Consider the following 18,989-nt stretch of genomic DNA (forward strand, 5'->3'; position numbering starts at 1 on the left):
TGGAGCACACGAAAGTATTAAACAGCTAATGTAATTTTCCTTTGAGAAACAGCATGCTTAGTATCAGCTATGGCCAGGGTGAAGCTGTAAAGGATTTAAGTTGGCATTGCCTTCTAAAGACACAATCTGAAATTGTCTTATTAAATTCTATTTATCTGGGATGCCAGCCTCTGAAGTGAATTCACCGTCTGGTTCTCAAGGAGGCCTGGGCAGCCCATTTGGGGACTCTGGCTGTCAGTTCAGGTAGTAACGCGCTGGACAGGCAGATTCACAGCGGTGAGCAGAGCCGCTCACGTGTGGGCAGAGCATCCATTTCTGACTCTTTACTGTTGAGCCCCTGAACTGAATGCAGTGACAGCCACTGCTTTGCACATTTTGCTCACCAGCTTAACTGGCGTCTACAGTAGTGCCTGATATGTGCGCCCCCCAAACTATGTGAAAAGGATGGACCCAAGAACTCAGGGATTCCACTGTGAGGCAACTTTACACCAAAAAGGACCCCCTGTTTCTAACCTGAATATTGTCTTTATTGGATCAAAATTGAACTGAGCATGGGAGAGATGTCAAGGGCCCCCATTCCCCAGAGACTGGCAAGGAACAAAAATAAATCACCCTCATTTAGCATGTCACATAGGAGCCAGCATCTCTGAAATCATGGCAACTCTGAAGGCTGGGGCCTGTGGACCAATGAAAGGGTGCTTCTTCAAGATATCCAAAGGGATCTCTCTCCTTGACCCACCTCACACACTGCTGTCCTGTGTTTTGTGATTTTGTTCCTCTAATCCTTTAACTGGGCGCATTCTGTGACTTGAGGAAAGGTGGTGCTAGGATTGAACTCAGGGCCTTGTGCATGCAAAACGTGCTCTAACACTGAGCTACACTCCCAGCCCCGTTGTGGATTCTATGGTCTGCTCCTTTTACATTATGCCAGATGCAAGTCACTATGAAGATTTTTATTTTTTAAGTTTGTGGGGAAAATGATGATCCTTAGAATTTCTCCATTAGGCCCTTTCCTTCCACAACATTTTGATTAGTCCATGAAGTCATTCATGCACCCTCATCCATCTCCCAAGTCTACAATTAATTTCTATTTTGTTATGTACTGGGGAACTTACAATTATCTACAAAGTATAAAGGAATCTATGTAGACATAAAGATATGAACATTTTAAAAAAGCGTTCATACCTTGCTTCATGTGAGTACAACTAAATCAATCATCTGTCCTCCACAACTCTGCCCCTTTTCAACCAGTGTTTACAACCGCTAGCCACACATGCTGGAGGGTAAAACTGCTATGTGCACAGGACCCACCTAAAAAGAAATGCTCATTTAAAACCAGCAAGCGCTGACAGACATGGTGGCACTTGGCTATAATCCCAATGACCCAAGGCTGAGGCAGGAGGATTACAGATTCAAGGCCAGCTTTGTGAATTTAGCAAGAGCCCCTCTCAAAACAAAAAGGGATAGGGATGTGGCTCAGTAATAGAGCACCCTGGAGTTTGATCCCCAGTACAAACAAAAAATAGCCAGGGGTTTTGTTTCCTTCATCACCGCCATCACCTACTTTCTGCAACAGCACCAGCAAAAGCAAAATAGTTAGCATTTTTCTGTGTGGTGTGTTTATCAAAAATAACACAAACCACAGGGTTAGGATAATACCTGCATCCTGGGTTCAGAGTGAGGCTGGCTAGTCATGTGGTTTGAACTTCATTCCCCCAGTGGTATTTAAATAAATTGTTTCTTTTATAACCAAAAAAGTGTAAAGCTAATCATAATAATCCTGGGTAGAAAAAGAAGACTTGCGCCAGTAAAAAGGGAGATAAGTTGCATTATAACTTTAACACAAATCACCTCCTTTTAATGAAGGAGCCACTGACAGTTTGACTTAAGGTATACTGTCCTAAAATGCACTCTGTGTGTTATCTCTTGTAAAATATTAGACTTCTGATGCAAATCTCTATTCTTCATCTTCACAGGTTTATTTGCTTCAAGTATTCTCTGATATTTTACTGAAGATGTTTCAAGTGTTCACTTTTATTTCTATGTTTTCCTCTGGTAACATGATACAGAATGGTACCATGAGCAACCCTGCCACCTTCACTGCCTTCAAAGGTCTTCCAACCATTTTTCTTTGCATGACACCTACAGAGATCTTTCTTTTGGGCAAGGACTTCTCCATGGTCATTATATTTCTACCAACTTTGAGCTCACTAATCTGTGACCATTGATAAGGTTTATCTTCCCATAAATGATTTATTCAGCAAGCATTCATACTATTTTTTTTTCCCAGCATACTGTCAGCTATATAATGAGCTATATTTATACTCAAGGGTTTTCTATCTTCAATGCATCATGATTTACTCCTGTGTGATTTTTGTGACATAAAACGTGATGTAATTGATCACTGAAAGCACTATCACATTCATTGCATTCATAAGATTTCTCTTCTGTGCAAGGTCCAGTCTCTGCTGAGGGTGAATGTCTGACATCTGGCTGTCCCACAATAGCTATGCTCCTATCTGCTTGGAACTCACTGTTGCCCAATGAAGTTTGAGTTGCCACAGAAGGAATCTGCATAGTCCCCATGCTAACAAGACTCTCCTCCTGCATGGGATCATTTGTATGTGATGAGCTGCAACTCTTTGAGAAACTATTTTCTAGCTTGACTGAATCAACCTGTTTCTCTCTTGCATGCAGAATTCCCTTATGATAAACAAGGCATGACAGGTGGGAGAACGCCTTCCCACAGTCAGAGCACCCATAGGGTCTCTCTCCCGTATGAGTCCTCCGGTGTCTATTGAGGCATGACTTATTTCTGAAAGCTTTCCCACAGTCACCACACCTGTAAGGCTTCTCTCCTGTGTGGATTCTCTGATGATTAATGAGACCAGACTTGTGTGAGCAGGATTTCCCACACTCGGTACATACAAAGGGAGTCTTTCCTGTGTGGAATCTCTGATGTGAGATCAAGCATGTTTTCTGGCTGAAGCCTTTCCCACAGTCATTGCAGACATAGGGTTTCTCTCCAGTGTGAATACGCTGATGTATAAGGAGATTGCCCTTCTGGATGAAGCCTCTTCCACATTCGTTGCAAGTGTAAGGCTTCTCTCCAGTATGAGTTCGCTGGTGGACAGTGAGATTGCCTTTCTGAATGAAGCCTTTTCCACATTCACTACATATATAGGATTTCTCTCCTGTATGGGTTTTCAGATGTGCATTGAGTTGTGATTTCCAGCGGAAAGCCTTGTCACACTCAGTACATTCGTAGGGCTTCTCTCCTGTGTGAGTTCTCTGATGTTCAATGAGTCTGAATTTTCTGGAGAACGCCTTCTCACACAGGCTACATGCATGAGGTTTTTCTCCTGTATGAACTCGCTGATGATTAATGAGACGAGACTTCTTGATGAAGCCTTTTCCACAGTCACTACATACATAAGGTTTCTCTCCTGTGTGAATTTTGTGATGTGCAATAAACTGTAATTTCCAGCGGAATGCTTTGTCACACTCGTTGCATTCATACCGTCTCTCTCCTCTGTGAGTTTTCTGATGTTCAGTGAGCCGGGACTTTCTGGAGAAGGCTTTCCCACACACACTGCACCCATGAGGTTTCTCTCCTGTATGCACTCTCTGGTGATCTATGAGACGAGACTTCTTGAGGAAGGCCTTCCCACATTCGATGCATACATGGGGCTTCTCTGCCTTTTGGGATCTCTGATGTGAATTTGTATTCACAGAATTTCCATATTCAGGAAATTTAATTTCAGTAGGAAATTGTTCATGCCTGGCATGAAGGAATGATTTTCCAACTCCATTAGCCTTGACAGGATTCTCTACTTCACAGCTTCTGTTATGGTTGACTAAACTTAAATTTGATTTCAATCTTTTCCTGTGAAAGTCAAATATATCATGATTTTGCCTTAAAGGAAAATTATTTGTTCTATGATGAATGATGTTTCTGGATGCACTGTATTTATGGCACTGTTCCACTTTCTTCTGACATCTTTGATTTCCTAATTGTATCAGTAGATGATCATCAGCTTTCTTGATTTCTAGGGAAGAGGAGAACATGATTTATTATGATATATAATGATTTATTAATCATTCTATGAGCATGTAACAGAATAAAACCACTCCACAAACAGCTTTGTATAGATTGGTTCTTTGCTGACAGCATTATTATGTAAAGTTAAAGAAACTCCAAGTGGATATGTTCATTGTCACTTGGACAGGGATAAAACACAACAGTTTAAACAAAACAAGGTAAAAATGGTCAGAGAATAAGCAAGGTTACATCATTCAAAATGAATAAATGTGACAAAAAGGCAAGCTAAAATAAAATTAAGCCACTGTGAGCACTGGATCACAGAAGTTAGAGGAATATTTGTTTCAAACTAATGAGGGGCAAATTCACATACCCACAAATCCTCATTAAATTATGACTGTGTGTTAAGCATTGCGCTAGTGATGTTGATACAGTAATATATTCCTTATATTCTCTTGAGTATAAATTCTAGTTAGGGAAAATTAAACAAGGAAGCAATGAAACATAGAAAGCAGGTACAAATTATAAAAATTGGAGATGGAAGTGGAGAAAATCAAGATACAATCTGCAGAAAGAAAAGACAAGGCTCACTCATGATTTCAACATGGGAGATTAATAAACTTAAGGAATTAAGGATTATTCCTACTGGAGTAGCACTGTTTTCATGAAAAGGGGAATAACACTGAGTTTTAAATATGGGGGAAATCAAATGTGCACTTTAGAGAACACATCATCCTTGAGAAGGTTTTAGAAATACAGAAAAAAAAATCTGATTGCATATATAAATCAAGAAAGGTCATGGTTGGGAATTATGTGGGAATCAACAGTATGTAAATATTAAGGAAAGAGGACTGGGTGAGATCAGGTTTGGAAAAAACATGTAGATGAAAACAAGATAAAGGCACAGGGCCAAGTTTACAATTGCTGTAATATTTAGAGTTTGGGTTTTGGAAAGCTCACTGAGAGGTTCCAAACACTGACTCTTCTGGAAAATAAGTAGAGGTATACTGGAACTGTTAGACCTAAGTGAGAATGTCATAAACTCAACACTCAACTTCTAGAAAACTGGGAAGACTCTTGGGTAGTCATTTTATTTTTCTAATACTTCATTCATAGACTATCATCAAACCAAATTTCCCAAAGCATCAATTTTACATTTAAAAAGCAAACTTCTGCAGTAAACATGTCAGCTTTTTAGATGGCTTAACACAATCTCTTGTATCAACTGAAAAAGAGAAAAAAACAGTGATGCCCATGGAACTCGGATCACATGGTCAAGTGACATGCTGCTGAACTAGGCAGGGAATGGTCACCTTTTCTGATCACACCCTGTGCTTGTACTGACGGAATCAAACTGTTCTTGTGGGGAGCCATTCTCACATGTGACTGGGCAACTCCCGGTTTGGGTGTGAGGCGCTCTGGCTAAACTGTGTCGGAGCTTTCCCGACCCTCTCCTGGTGCGAGAGCCTGTCCGTGTGGGGGTGTGACTTGACCACTGACCCGGGGGCCAATCACTGACCCTGACCTTGGAGTGCTGCCCCCCTCCACCTTCATTGGATGGAATTCTCCCCTGAATTTCTTGTTCCCCAATAAAAGGCCACTCCCTGGCGTGCTCTCTCTCTCTCTCTCTCTCCTGCTAGCCCTGAGTAATCCCTGCTGCCCTACCGGGTGGTTCGAGGTGTGAACCAGAGGGAGAGCCATCTCAGACATGGTCATAGAAAAAGGTAACTGAGTCTGTGTGTTTATTTGATCTCACTAGCTAACTTTTATGCCAAGAACCTCTTTAATGAAACCAGTGCGCTGGTCGCATGGTGGAGTTCTTACTTCATGTCTCTGTCTCTGATGTAATGATCCCCAAACTCATATTTCTTTTTTTTGGGGGGGCGGGGGGGGGCGGTTTACTGGGGATTGAATCCAAGGTTCTCTAAATCCCCAGTCTTTTTAATTTTTGATTTAAAGACAGGGTTTTGCTAAGTTGCTGAGACTCCCTTCAACTTGCAGTCCCCCCGCCTCAGCCTCTTGAGCTGCCGCCATGGCCAGCCCAAACCCCCTTCCTGGCACTCTCAGCACTGCCTTTCAAACTTCTATATAAATGACTTAGTGGCCATAATTGAAGGGGTCCTAAAGGATCACAGCTGGGACCCCAGACCAAGGCTTCTATCAGTTTTGCCTTCTATTTTTTCTAGGAAATACTGGATGTACTTTATTGTTACACTCCTGCCACCCAGTTTAAAAGTAAGACTCCAGGACTAGGGGTGTAGCTCAGTGGTAGAGTGCATGCTTAGCGTGCATGAGGCCCTAAGTTCAATCCTCAGCACCAAAAAAAGGAAGACTATAAATCTGAAACTAACTTATACCCAGGTTCACACTCACTTAACTCCCCTACAAACACCTTCTGACCTTCATGGGGCCGGTTCAGGCCAATCTTTTAACAGTTCCTCACAAGGCCTTGTACATTTCCAATTTTACACCTTCATTCTTTTAAATTTTAATAGTGTCAGTAAAATACAAGTGACATAGAAAAATTGTATATATACAAGGCACACAATCTGATGTTTGGATGCACGTACATGGTGTAAAATGATCGCCAGGATCCACCTAATTGACATATCTACTGACCTTCACTCCTTGCCCTTCATCATATCCTTTATTCAAACCCTAGATACATCTCCTACATATCATGCTCTCATTCCCCGTTCTAGGTGAACACAAGATGTCTTCCATAAATTTCTAAAGCATTCCCTATCTTTTTTTTAAAAAAATAAATTTTATTTTATTTTTTACACAAACAGATCACAACTTTTCATTTTTCTGGTTGTACATGGCATTCCCTATCTTTATTGCTTATTTTGAGAGTCAATTTCACACAGCCCTGTACTGCAGGAGAAGATGCCTCCGGTTCAAAAGCTGAACTTCCATGTATTTATTACAACTAGGTCTCTCCTCTATTAAAATCTGATTCTTGGAACGCACTGTTGTTTCTCAGTAACTTCCATCTCTTCTAGCACACAGTAGGGCTGTGATTTAACAACCAGGCTCAAGAGAGCCAACTTACAGCACCATATATAGACAAGCCAAGACTATCACCCCAAATCTACCAAATAGACTCAGAATGGGAAGATAAGGCAAGAGCATCACAAGTTTAAGACCAGCCTGGGAAACTTGGCAAGACCCCATCCCAAAATAAAACTAAAAGGTAGATGTAGCTCAGGGAATTCAATCTCCAGTACTATGAAAAACAGACAGAAAGAATGAAGATACACACCATAGGAAACCATTCAGTTAATAAAAACTCATCTTTCTGATTGTGAGTTGTCCAAGTTCTTCATCTGTACCCCCTTTACAGAAGACATTACTCATGCCATATTTCTCTCACCTAATCTCTCGTGACTTGGGACATCCAACCAGAGAGTACTTCATGAATATGGGCAAGCACATCTAATTATCAAGTCCAAAGCAGATCTAATTTCTCAAACATACACCTACCCTGGGCCCCTGAACTTGTGACCATGTCTATGTGAAAGATAATTCACCTAAACGATCCACTCAAGGGCCCTTCCTATCCTAAAGAGCAGCTCTAGTCCCCCTCACACACTATTCTATTATGGTATTTTACTATTCTTCCCAGCAATTTTCATAACTAGGTATTTTTTTTTATTTACTATTTTTTAGTTGTAGATGAAAACAATACCTTTCTTTTATATATTTATTTTTATGTGGTGCTGAGGATAGGACCCAGGGCCTTGCACATGCTGGGCAAGCGCTCTGCCACTGAGCCACAATCCCAGCCCACAAGGTATTTTTTTATTAACTTTGCCTCCTTTCAGAATCTAATCCCAAGAAAAATTCTTGTTGTTATTGTTGTTTACAGCTATCAAGATCAATATGTAATAAACTATCAAAACTACTTAATGTGAAGTCTGGGGTTGTGGCTCAGTGGTAGAGTGCTTGCCTAGCATGTGTGAGGCACTGGGTTTGATACTCAGTACCACAAAAAAATAAATACATAAAAGATTAAATAAAAAGAAGAATGCTTAAAAAAAAACTACTTAAAGTAATCAAAAAGTATTTAAAGCAATGAAATAAAGATTTATATGTATAAAGCACTTTGCGGAAATTATTTTAAAGGCAGATGACCTTGAGTTTAGGAGAAGAAAGAGGAAAAAAAGTTTAATAAGCAAGATGATACCAATCATGGAGATCCATCGAGAACACCATTTGAGAGAAGAGAAATTTCCACCTCATGTGAATGACCACGATGATTAACTGGGACTTAATTCCATTGGATAAACGGTAAGAAAAGGAAAGCTTTCAGGGAAAAATCCCAAACAATGAGCAGAATGCAGAATTAACAACCACACAAGGAAATTAAAGCACAGCAGCCATAAGGCTCAATGATGAGGTTTGGACTCAGGGAAAATAAAAGGGAGCCAAAGAGGTAGAAGAGTTTCAAGGCCCCTCCACAGTGGCCAGCACAGACTCAAGGAGCTGCAGTGGAAAGGTAAATACTCAGTATCAGCACTTAGCTTAGAAGAACAGAGGGACATACTGACATGACAATCTCCACAGAAAATAGAGGTCAATGGAATGATGGAAACTTTTACAGGGTCAAGAACAGAGTGAAATGTGGGAAACAAAACCTTTGCTGGACCTCAGAATGGGCAAAGAGAAGCTTAAGAGGCAGTCAGGTGCAGAGGGACAGACCAGGTTACCAGGGGGCACAGAACCCCAGATGGGGTGGATAATAGGAAGGGAAAGCAACATCCTACACAGGGGCAAAAGGGCTCTAGGAGGACAGCTTTGAAACCAAAGACCTCTCCTTGAGAAAGGCATGGAAGGTAGGATATTTCAAAGTAACAGAGACAGAAGAAACAGGTAGTGGTATGCTGGTGGGGAAAGAATGGCAAGAGCTGAGAATCCTAAAAACAAGACTAGAGGGAAACAGTGATCAAATCCAAGAAGAGACAAAGAGGAACTTTGAAATACATGGCTCCGCGTGGGGAGCAGGGTTTGTGAAGGCTGTTTACACATCCTCAGGCCCTCTCACATCTGCGACTTCTCTGACAAGTAGACTAGGACTTCCTGGTCCACCCTCCTTGCAGGTTTCACTCACTCACCTGAACAAATTTGACCATGGATTTCATCTTCCACTGTCCATGGTTCTCCTCCTAGCAACTTGGAGAGGGCATCGGGCTTGCTGGCTTGACACCCTGTTCATGGGAAATGATAGTCTTAGGTTCATCAAACTGGGCTGTGATCTGTCAACAACAATGTTCTATTTTAGGAACTACGTAGTTTATATCTGCAAAGCAAAGGCTTTGCTCTCCGAAGGGAGCATAATACACCCTCTTATCTGGGGCCTGAGAAGGACTGAGAGGCCACCCTTGAAACACCACAGGACCTCCAAGGCGTTCAGACACTGAGAAAGAAAAGGCCACAGACTGGCACCCTCTGAGCTGCACAGGGCAGCCTTCCTCACCCACTGACACCAGGTTCCTGCAGTTCTCCAACATCACGTCCCGGTACAGGTCCTTCTGAGCAGGGCCCAGGAGGTGCCACTCCTCCCAGGTGAACTTCACAGCCACGTCCTCCAGTGTCAGCAACTCCTGGGGGAAAAAAAAATCCTACTTAATATGAAGTCTTTCTTTTTCATAGATACAGAGGAAATGTGAAGGATATTATGCTGCTCATTTTCACCATTTAACCTGTATCTATATACCTAGGTGTTGTGATTTTTTTAAATTTTGTATTTATTTTTTATTTATATAGGACAGTGGAATGCATTACAATTCTTATTACACATATAGAGCCCAATTTTTCATATCTCTGGATCTCTGGTTGTATACACAGTATATTTACATCAATTCCTGTCTTCATACCTGTACTTTGGTAAATAATGATCATCACATTCCACCATCATTAATAAGCCCATGTCCCCTCCCTTCCCCTCCAATCCCTCTACCCTATCTAGAGTTCATCTATTCCTGTAATTTTTAAAAACAGTATATTGTGCAGGGCCAAGGGGTATATGCTTATCCCAACTACTAAGGAGGCTCAGGCAACATGGGCAACTTAGGGAGAACCCTGTCTCAAAATAAAATAAAAAGGGCTAGCTCAGAGGGAGAATGTTCCTGGGCTCAATCCCCAGGATATTCCCACCCCCCCACACACACACCTATAGAGGCACACATACGTACAGGCAGTACACACCAATACCCACTTGTTAAAACTGCACGAGGGGATTAGGAAAGAAGGTGTGAAAAGAAATCCTTTTTTTCCCCCTTTAACTCTATATAATCTAATGATTGGAGAAATTGTTTTTTAATCTTTTGGTATACTCATGCACAACTGTATAATTAACTTTTTAAATAAGATAATAAAGGAAGCAGTAGGTAAGGACTGACTTTAAATGAAAAGAAGTATGCACTGTCTTGGCTAGGGGGAAGTTTTAAGACAACAATACCTTCAACTCCCTACTGTCAAAGATGCACTCAAACACCAGTTTAGCCACCAGTTCATATAGAAAAAAAGCCAAACAATCTTTCAATTTTCCTACTTCATTTACATTTTATTTCTAGATTGACCCTAACATCCATTAAGGCTGGGCCCATGGGTCATCTTGCTATGGGCTGCATGAACAACTGTGTCCTGACTTCTCTTGGCCTCTACCTGAAGGATACGTTGAAGAACTGTGCTTAACATTTATGAGAAAGCTGCAGTTAACGACATCCTCTATGAGGCAGTGGTGTGGCTCAGTAGTAGAGCATGCACACCGCACCCACAGGCCCCGAGTTTGATTTCCAGCACTATCAGGGGAAAAAAAAAATTATCACATTACTTCTGGAAGGCCTAAGTGCTATGAAATAGTGACACCTCTCACAAACTAGTCTGCTTTCTCCTCAGTCAGTGCACATGACCATGAGGAGTCTCTCTCTGGTTGTGATGACTGTCGGACATTCAACAGAAGGTAATAGCTCATGTAAGTAACAGAATCCTCCAGTCACAAACTATGCTTTAGTATTAGTCATTCAATATGAATTCTACTGTACTGTTTTTATTCAAAATACTTCTGACACAAAGTATCAGAACTATTGGATATCCAACAATTTAATTCAATTCTGACACCAACTTCTTGAGTTAGTGAAGGCCCGCCATTTAAGGGCTGAGTCCCACAGTCGCAAGCATGGAGTCCCCAGGTTATCCACACTTCTGTCTGACTTGGCTATTAAGCTGGGGGTTCCCACAACCCACACACAGGTTCAATGACGTTCTACGACAACTCAGAACTGAGGAAAGCAACTTACTTACTACTACCAGTTTATTATAAAGGGTATAACCAAGGAGCAACCAGATGGGAGAGATGCACAGGGTAAGGCATGTGACGTGGGAACTGGGGACGTCGAAGTCTTCCCTGGGTGCACCACAATATGTTCACAACTCAGACTCTAATACTGTCGTTCAGAGGTTTTTATGCAGGTTTAATTATATGGGCATGATTGATTATATCACTGGCCATGGGGGACTGGACTCAATCTCCAGCCCCACTCCTCTCCCTGGAGAATGGGGGTAAGGAAAGCTCAAAGTTCCAAGCTTCTGAACAAGTTTCAGTCTTTCTGGTGACCAGCCTCCATCCTGAAGCTAGGTTCCACTAAAAGTCACTTTACTAGAACAAAAAGGGTTCTATCATCCTTATCCCACTCAGAAAGTTCCAAGGCTTTTCAGAGCTGAACACCAGGACCTGGGGACAAAGACCGTATTTCTTTTTAGAGACCACAGTATGAACCACAAATGATCCTAGGTCTAAAGTCCTCCAGAAATGAATCATGGAATGAAGAGAAAAATAAAGCAAACCCAAAGTCACCTGGGGGTTGATCATGTTCTTCTGCTATTGGGAGATGGCCAATAACCTGGGGACTGTGCCTTCAGTTCCTTCTTGAACTGCTCCAAAATTTCTGGTTAGAAATCTTAAGTCTCCAGTCAATGGTGTCTCCACAAATGGGGGTAGCAGGTCCAGGAATGTCCTCACTTCCCGTGATGTGTCTTGCTCCAGGAGCTACCTGTGTGCTGAGGAGTGAACACAGTTTGAGCATACATCCCCTCACATATGCACTTCACGCCCACCTCTAGCCTTTATTGGGGTCCCAGAACCTAAGGGCAATAACACTATTTTAAATGTACGGGCAATGTGTCTTTCTCCTATGAAACGGAAGTGGGATGACTGAATGGTGAAGTGGGAAAGGCGAACCAGCAAAATACCAAAAGACTGCTCAGGTCTGTTTTTAGAAAGAAGACATACAGAAGGTGAAGATCTGGACATTTATTGCTTTAAAAACGTGCACTCATGTACCTGTGTAAAAGGCTACAGACACCTTGTGTGTATGCACACTCCATTTAAAGACAAATGTAGTAAGTAAAACACAGCCATTATCTTAATTATTTATCACTAACCACTTTATTACATTTAAGCTACAAATCATTATTGCCAATTCCAGCACTGACCAAAGGGTTACAGACTGTCTTTCCTAAAAACATACTGTCATGAGCCGTCTGTGGGCTGTATGTGGACTATGTTGCACACAGTAGCTCCTGAGGGGATCAGTCTGGCACTGGGAACTCCCTGGGATACTCCCCATAGAGACTGACCACCTGATTCAGGTGAACTTCCCCCTTAAGCTCCACCTAAGATCCCCTAAGAGATAGATGTGACCTGCCAAGATGTCAATCAGCCTGACTGCAAGACATCACAAAACAAGACTCTGCCCTTGAAACCTCACCCCTGCCTTTGACAGACCCCCGCCTTAAATAAACCACTTTGAGCCATTTTGTCTTTGTCTAGTTTAAGAACTCATGTGGACTAGATCTATCAGGGGCTTCTCTTTTGTAACATATTTCTGAGTGTTTGTTTTATTATTTGTTAATTACTAGAGATGTTAAGATTTAAAATGGTTTAATTGTTTGAGATATTAAGACTTAGGGTGGCTATTTAGGGAGGCTTGGATTCCTCTGGGAAGAAGAACCCTCCAGTGAGACCCTGACCATCTTCCCCCCGAAAACATGCCATGTGGCAAAGCTAGAATTCGCACTCAGCTGCCCCTCTCTAAGAACATGGCTTTAGTTGCCACTGTATTCCCTTGGCCACACACCCTCCTAAGACTTTTCTCTTTTCTACTACCTTAGGGAGTTTGAATTGCACAAGGTCACATGGTGAGTGGCCACACAGCCAGACATATGATTTCAACTTCCAGAATCAGCTCTCTTAAGAGTGACACATGCAACTACCTTCTTCCACAAAAAGGGAAAGTTCATGTCGCACACCTGTCCTGATAGCAGCAGGGAATCAGCAGCCTAGAGGATTTCTAAGGGCCAAATTCTGGAGCTCCAGTGAGAAGCTCACATCACGAAAGCATTAACTTGAGGGAGTCACCTTGAGTTCCCCTTCTACCCCACTGGCTAGAAACATGATGACAAGTTCCCTGTGGCTCTCCTGAATCCTCCAACCCCACAAGGCCTGTGCTTACACATCCTCCTACCCATGACTGTACATTCTCCTCTCCCATATTAGTGCCAAAAGTCCATCAACAAGGCAGCAGAACTTCCAGACTTGCCTTGTTGGAACACTACCAACGGAAATGTGCAGAGCCCAATAATGTAGTCCTGAGTAGAAGGTAGTGGGTACAATACTTCAGAGGAACCCAGGTATGCACTTTACATGGTAAGGCTTCCTTTCTCACGTCTCCACAGCCTTTATCCAAAAATACTAGAAGATTCCACCTCATTTTCAATCTTTAAAACCTTTCTGTGGAATATAATCATTTCTGTTACCTCTAGAGGCTGGATCATTTCATTGAATGGGGAGTATTGTTCTTGAAAGTGCATGTGTATGTATACACGTAGAGCCACCCAGAAAACCTCCACAAACTCCAGAACATCACTCCCAAACAGGCTGTAGTCACCACTATGTGAAAAACAAACAACACAGGAAAATCAATAGAAAAACTTTATTATATGTAAAACAAAACTATCACTTACAGACACATACACATTTAGTAAAACATGCATGATGTACAACAAGTTCAAAAGAGCAGCCACCTTTGAGGAGGGAGGAGACACAGACTAGAGGTATCACTGAAGGCGTACTTGCAGAAGATTGTTTAAAAAATAAAATTTAAAAAAACCACCACCACCACAACAACAAATAATCACATACATCACTAAGCAAAAATGGCAGAGTAGGCCTATTCCTCCACAGAAACTTTAGAAACTCAAGTAAAAACAAAATTAAAAACACTTTCTCAAAATAAGTTATATCTAGTGAATTTTGCCTCAACAACAACAAAAATTTTCCAACACATCCTACATATACACAGTGAAACAATATAAGTATTTTCTCTAAAGCCAAGAGCAAGGGAAGGAGGAGCAGTATCATCATTTTTATCTAGAGCTATTTTGGAAATACTATCTAATTAATTATGTAAAGATTCTAATAATAATTAATATTTTTAAAAGGAAGCAAATTATAAGACATTGCTCAATATTATAAGCAAGAATCAGAGTTTCACAAATTTAACTGAACATATGTCAACATAAGTTTTCAGTCAGATGGAAGATTACAGAGTTTGTATCTAAAAAAAATGATAATATTCCAAAACGCACATTTCTTTGTCAATATTAAAGGATGAAACAATTTGGGGAACAGCTTAACAATCTGTATGAATACTTTCAAGTCACATGCCTATAATCCCAGCTGCTCAGGAGGCTGAGACAGGAGGACCGCAAGTTCAAGGATAGCCTGAGCAACCAAGCAAGACCCTATCTCAAGCATAAAAATATATAAATAAATAAAAAGGGATGGACTCAGTCGAACACCACTGAGTTCAATCCCCAGTACCACACACACAAATTACTTAGGTCTATTAAGAGAGAAATGGTTGAATGAGTAAAGATATACATCCAATGAAACACTAAGCAGCTGTTAAAAATACTAACAACCTCGGGCTGAGGGTGTAGCTCAGTGGAAGAGCACCTGTTTCACATGTATAAGGTTCTGGGTTTGATCCCCAGCTTACAAACAAAACAACTTTAAAAACCCCAGGAGTCTACATGTAGTGAAAAATGTACAGCATAAGCACATGAAAAGTTGCTCAACAGCATGATGTCTTTCAGAGAAAATCATGAGATATCATGTCACACCACCAGAATGACCCTAATTATAACCTGAAAATAACCTGTTGGTGAGTATGAAGGTACAGGAACACTCATATACTGCTAGTAGGAATAGCAAATGGTGCAGCAGCCATTTTGGAAAACTGCCTAGTAGTTCCTCAACTGCTTAAACATATTCACTATGTACCTATCAACTCTATTCCTAGGTTTACATACAAGGGAAATAAACACATATTCACGCACAAGTTTGCCCACAAATATTTATAAAAGCATCATTTATAAGAGAACAGAGGAGACAAAAAAAAAAAACATCCACCAGTTGGGGAAGTATTAAACAAGATGTATCATATCCATATGAGAGAATATTATTCAGGCATAAAAACAGATGAAGTACAACAGTATGCTACATCATGGATGAATCTTAAAAGCGGTATATTTAAAAGCCAGTCACAAAAGACCACATAATGTATGATTGCATTCAAATGAAATATCCAAAATAGGTAAATACATAGAGACAAAAAGTAGATTAATAAATGCTTAAAGGTGGGGTGGGGGTGCAGGAATAGGGGAATAGAAGGCATAGGGAGTTGTTGCAAAAAGTTTTGCGGTTTGTTTTCGAGGTGATAAAAATGTTCTAAAGTTGGGACTGAAAAAGTAGTACAGTGGTAGAGTGCTTACCTAGCATGCACAAGGCCCTAGGTAAATTATCAGCACTGCAAAAAAAAAAAAAAAAAAATGGTGATGATTGCACATAGGAAACACCACTCAATTTCACATTTTAAGTGGGTGAATTAAGTATGTGAGTAGTAAAGCTGATATTAGAAAAAGGCTACCAGTAGAACTTAATCACTGTACACCCACTGAAATATTTATAGAGAAAAGTATGAATGTCAGCAACTTACTTTGAAATGTGTCCCCTGCCACCCAATATTTAAAAAGATGTGTTAATGAGGAGAAAGGGCAATACATAGATAGATACATGTTAAAGAAAGCAAGAAAACAAAATCTAGATGAAATTTTTATATTTGAAAATTTTCAGGTGTTAGGGGCTGGCAAAGCTTATACTAAGAATTCAGTTAGGTAACCGGAAACAAAAAAAATATTTTTAAACTAACTGTTCTTCTGTGTAATAGTAAACTAAAAGACATCAAAAAGGTCAAAAAAATATCATTTACAATTGAGAAAAATAAAAAAGTTCAGAGGGAGCAACACGCTTGGGTTAACACAGAATCAAAACCTGTTTTCCTTTTTTTCCCACGTGATGTAAGAGTCTAAACCCAGAACCTCTCACACCCTAGGCAATTGTTCTACCACTGAGCTACATCCCCAGCCCTTTTTATTTATTTATTTTATTTGAGATAGGATCTCACTAAGTTGCCCAAGCTAGTCTTGAACTTGTCATCCTTTTACCCAGGCTCCCCAATAGCTGGGAGTAGCTGGGATTACAGGCATGTGCCATGGCATCAGTCTCATTACCACACTTTGAAAGTGATAACTGAACTTTCAAAATATTAATATTCTATCTAAGCATATGCATATACTTAGTGAATCCAATCACAACGGCACAGGTTTGCCTCTTGGTGCATACTATCACAAAATTCCCTTTTATTTTTTGAGACAGTGCTCATCATTTTGCCCAGGTTGTCTCAAACTGGTGGGCAGAAGCAATACTCCCCCTGCAACCTCCTGAGCACCTGGACGACAGGTGTGTATCACCAAGTCTGGATCTATCACTGAACTTTTGAAAACTACTTTTATACAAAAAACAATTATAAAAGCTACTTTTAAAGCAAAAGCTTATGCTTATTATATGAATGTTCATGAAATGAAATCAATGATAAGAAAAATCATACCATCGGGCACAGTGGCGCACACCTGTGATCCCAGCGGCTGGGGAGGCTGAGGCAGGAGAATTGCAAGTTCAGGGCCAGTCTCAACAATCTCGCGAGGCCCTGAGCAATTTAAGGAGACAGCCTCAATAATTAATTAATTAATTAAAAAGGGCGGATGGGGCTCGGGGGTTAGGCGGCCCTGGGTTCAATCCCCGTAGTGTGTGCGTATGCAGAAGAAAAAAAAGATTCAACCAATACCAACATTGCAGCAGTTTGTCCTAATCGTAAAAATCAAACATAGAAAATGAAGTCTGGATGTGAAATACGTGTCGCCAACGCCACCCTGGGGGCGCGCTCCGGGGTGGGCGACTCCTTCAGCTCGGGTTCGCCCCGATCCCCCGTCGCTCTCCGGCTCCGGGACCAGCAGAAGCGAGATGCGCGAAGCCGGGGAACTGCAGCCCTGCGCTGGGGCTCGGGCCTGGGAGGGGACGCGGCGTCTGCACCCCGAGACAGCCCGGGGACCCTGTCCCCTCGGTGAAACCCCGGGTTAGTCCCGACGCGGACCGCGCCGACACGGGACCCACCCCGACCAACCTCTCGCGGCCCCACTTCTGTCACCGCGCTCCGCGGCGAGCTGCAGACATCCAGCCAGGGCAGACCCACTCGCTGACCGCCGGCTCCCTCAGGACCGACTCAAACGCGTTCGTCGCACGCTTCCAGGACTGCCCTCCCTAACAGCGCCGCCTACACGACACCTAGGGACAATGCGCCCGGGAACCCTGTTCTACAGAAGAACCGGACTCACCAGAGTCTCCCCGGAATCCAGCAGACCTCCGCGAAGTTGCACTTCCGCCAATTTTCCCAAACCGGGACGCCTCCGCGCCCGACCTACGGCGGCCTGCGAGGCAAGGTTTAAGGATGTTTTGCCCAGCGCCGACACCAGGACTTCCGGCTCGTCTGTAGGGGCGGAAATAGGTTGGCGCTCACACCGCCGCGGATGCCGGGGGCGGCCATCTTGCAGTATTGGACATACAGGCGGTATCGCGGCCCTTTTGCCCAGTTAGCTGGCACAGTTCGGATCTGTTGAAGGACTCCCATTTCTTGGCACCTTCGACCTCGTCCCGGCCAGATTCCTTTGGCTTTCAAATGCTCGCGTTTACACTAGGCACACACATAGTAAGCTAGGGCCACCTCCAGAACACCAGACTCCACACAGGGGGATCGCTGGAAACCGAACAGTGGGCGCGGCCATCTTCCTAGTTAGGTGTCCGTACAGATGAAAAGGCTTCCTCCGCGAGGAAAAAGAGCTGACCAGCAGGTGAACGCCGCAGAACGATTCTGGCTGCGTGGGAAGGGCAGGAACACAATTTTGAAGGCAGAAGAGGGTCTGAAGAGGCAAGGGCGGTACGAAGATCGCGGCCTCGCAAAGGGAAGTGAAAATTACCGCTCAAGAGGAGCACCCTTTCCCTTTGAGGGCGGGGCGCGGTCCCCGTTCCGGAAATGAGGAGAAATAGCGAGCCAATGGGGAGAGGGGATGGCACGAGAGGGCGGGGCCTCTCCCCGGGGCGGCGGTTCCCGGTCCTGGAGGAGCCAATGTCACCTGGGGCAGATGCTCTTCTTACCGACGTGTGGAAGGAATGCCTTTCTCCACACATTTGACATTACATAACTCAATGTGATCTCCTGTAGCGGAAGAAGCAAGAGTAAAGCCCATCAGTTCTCAATAGAAGCCCGAGGACCTAGTGTGTATTTTTCTGTGTTTTAGTTCCCTCTCCCCTAGTCACCAGTAATGTTCCAGGAAGGGATTACTTCCTTCCCCTGGGTCCTGCCACCCTCATGCACAGGGGTTGAGACTGAGAAGTAAATCTTCAGTTTTGTCCCCAGATTCAAATGCTTATGCAATCTGGAAACCCCTTAAGCTGTTTTCCAACTCTTTAGGGCCTTAAAAAAAC

General features: G+C 42.5%; 1 protein-coding gene across 1 annotated transcript; it reads right to left on the reverse strand.

Annotated features, from left to right (window-relative positions):
* Window positions 1-505: 505 nt before the first annotated feature.
* On the reverse strand, window positions 506-18,522 carry Znf613 (zinc finger protein 613). Its single transcript, XM_027921588.3, is given in 6 exon segments — window positions 506-2,460; window positions 2,462-4,049; window positions 9,160-9,252; window positions 9,522-9,648; window positions 11,904-12,106; window positions 17,843-18,522. Coding segments are annotated over 5 exon segments (1,926 nt in total). The 5' UTR covers window positions 11,919-12,106; window positions 17,843-18,522; the 3' UTR covers window positions 506-2,357.
* Window positions 18,523-18,989: the final 467 nt, after the last annotated feature.

The sequence above is a fragment of the Marmota flaviventris genome, chromosome 18, assembly GCF_047511675.1.
Source record: "Marmota flaviventris isolate mMarFla1 chromosome 18, mMarFla1.hap1, whole genome shotgun sequence".
NCBI classification, from domain to species: domain Eukaryota; kingdom Metazoa; phylum Chordata; class Mammalia; order Rodentia; family Sciuridae; genus Marmota; species Marmota flaviventris.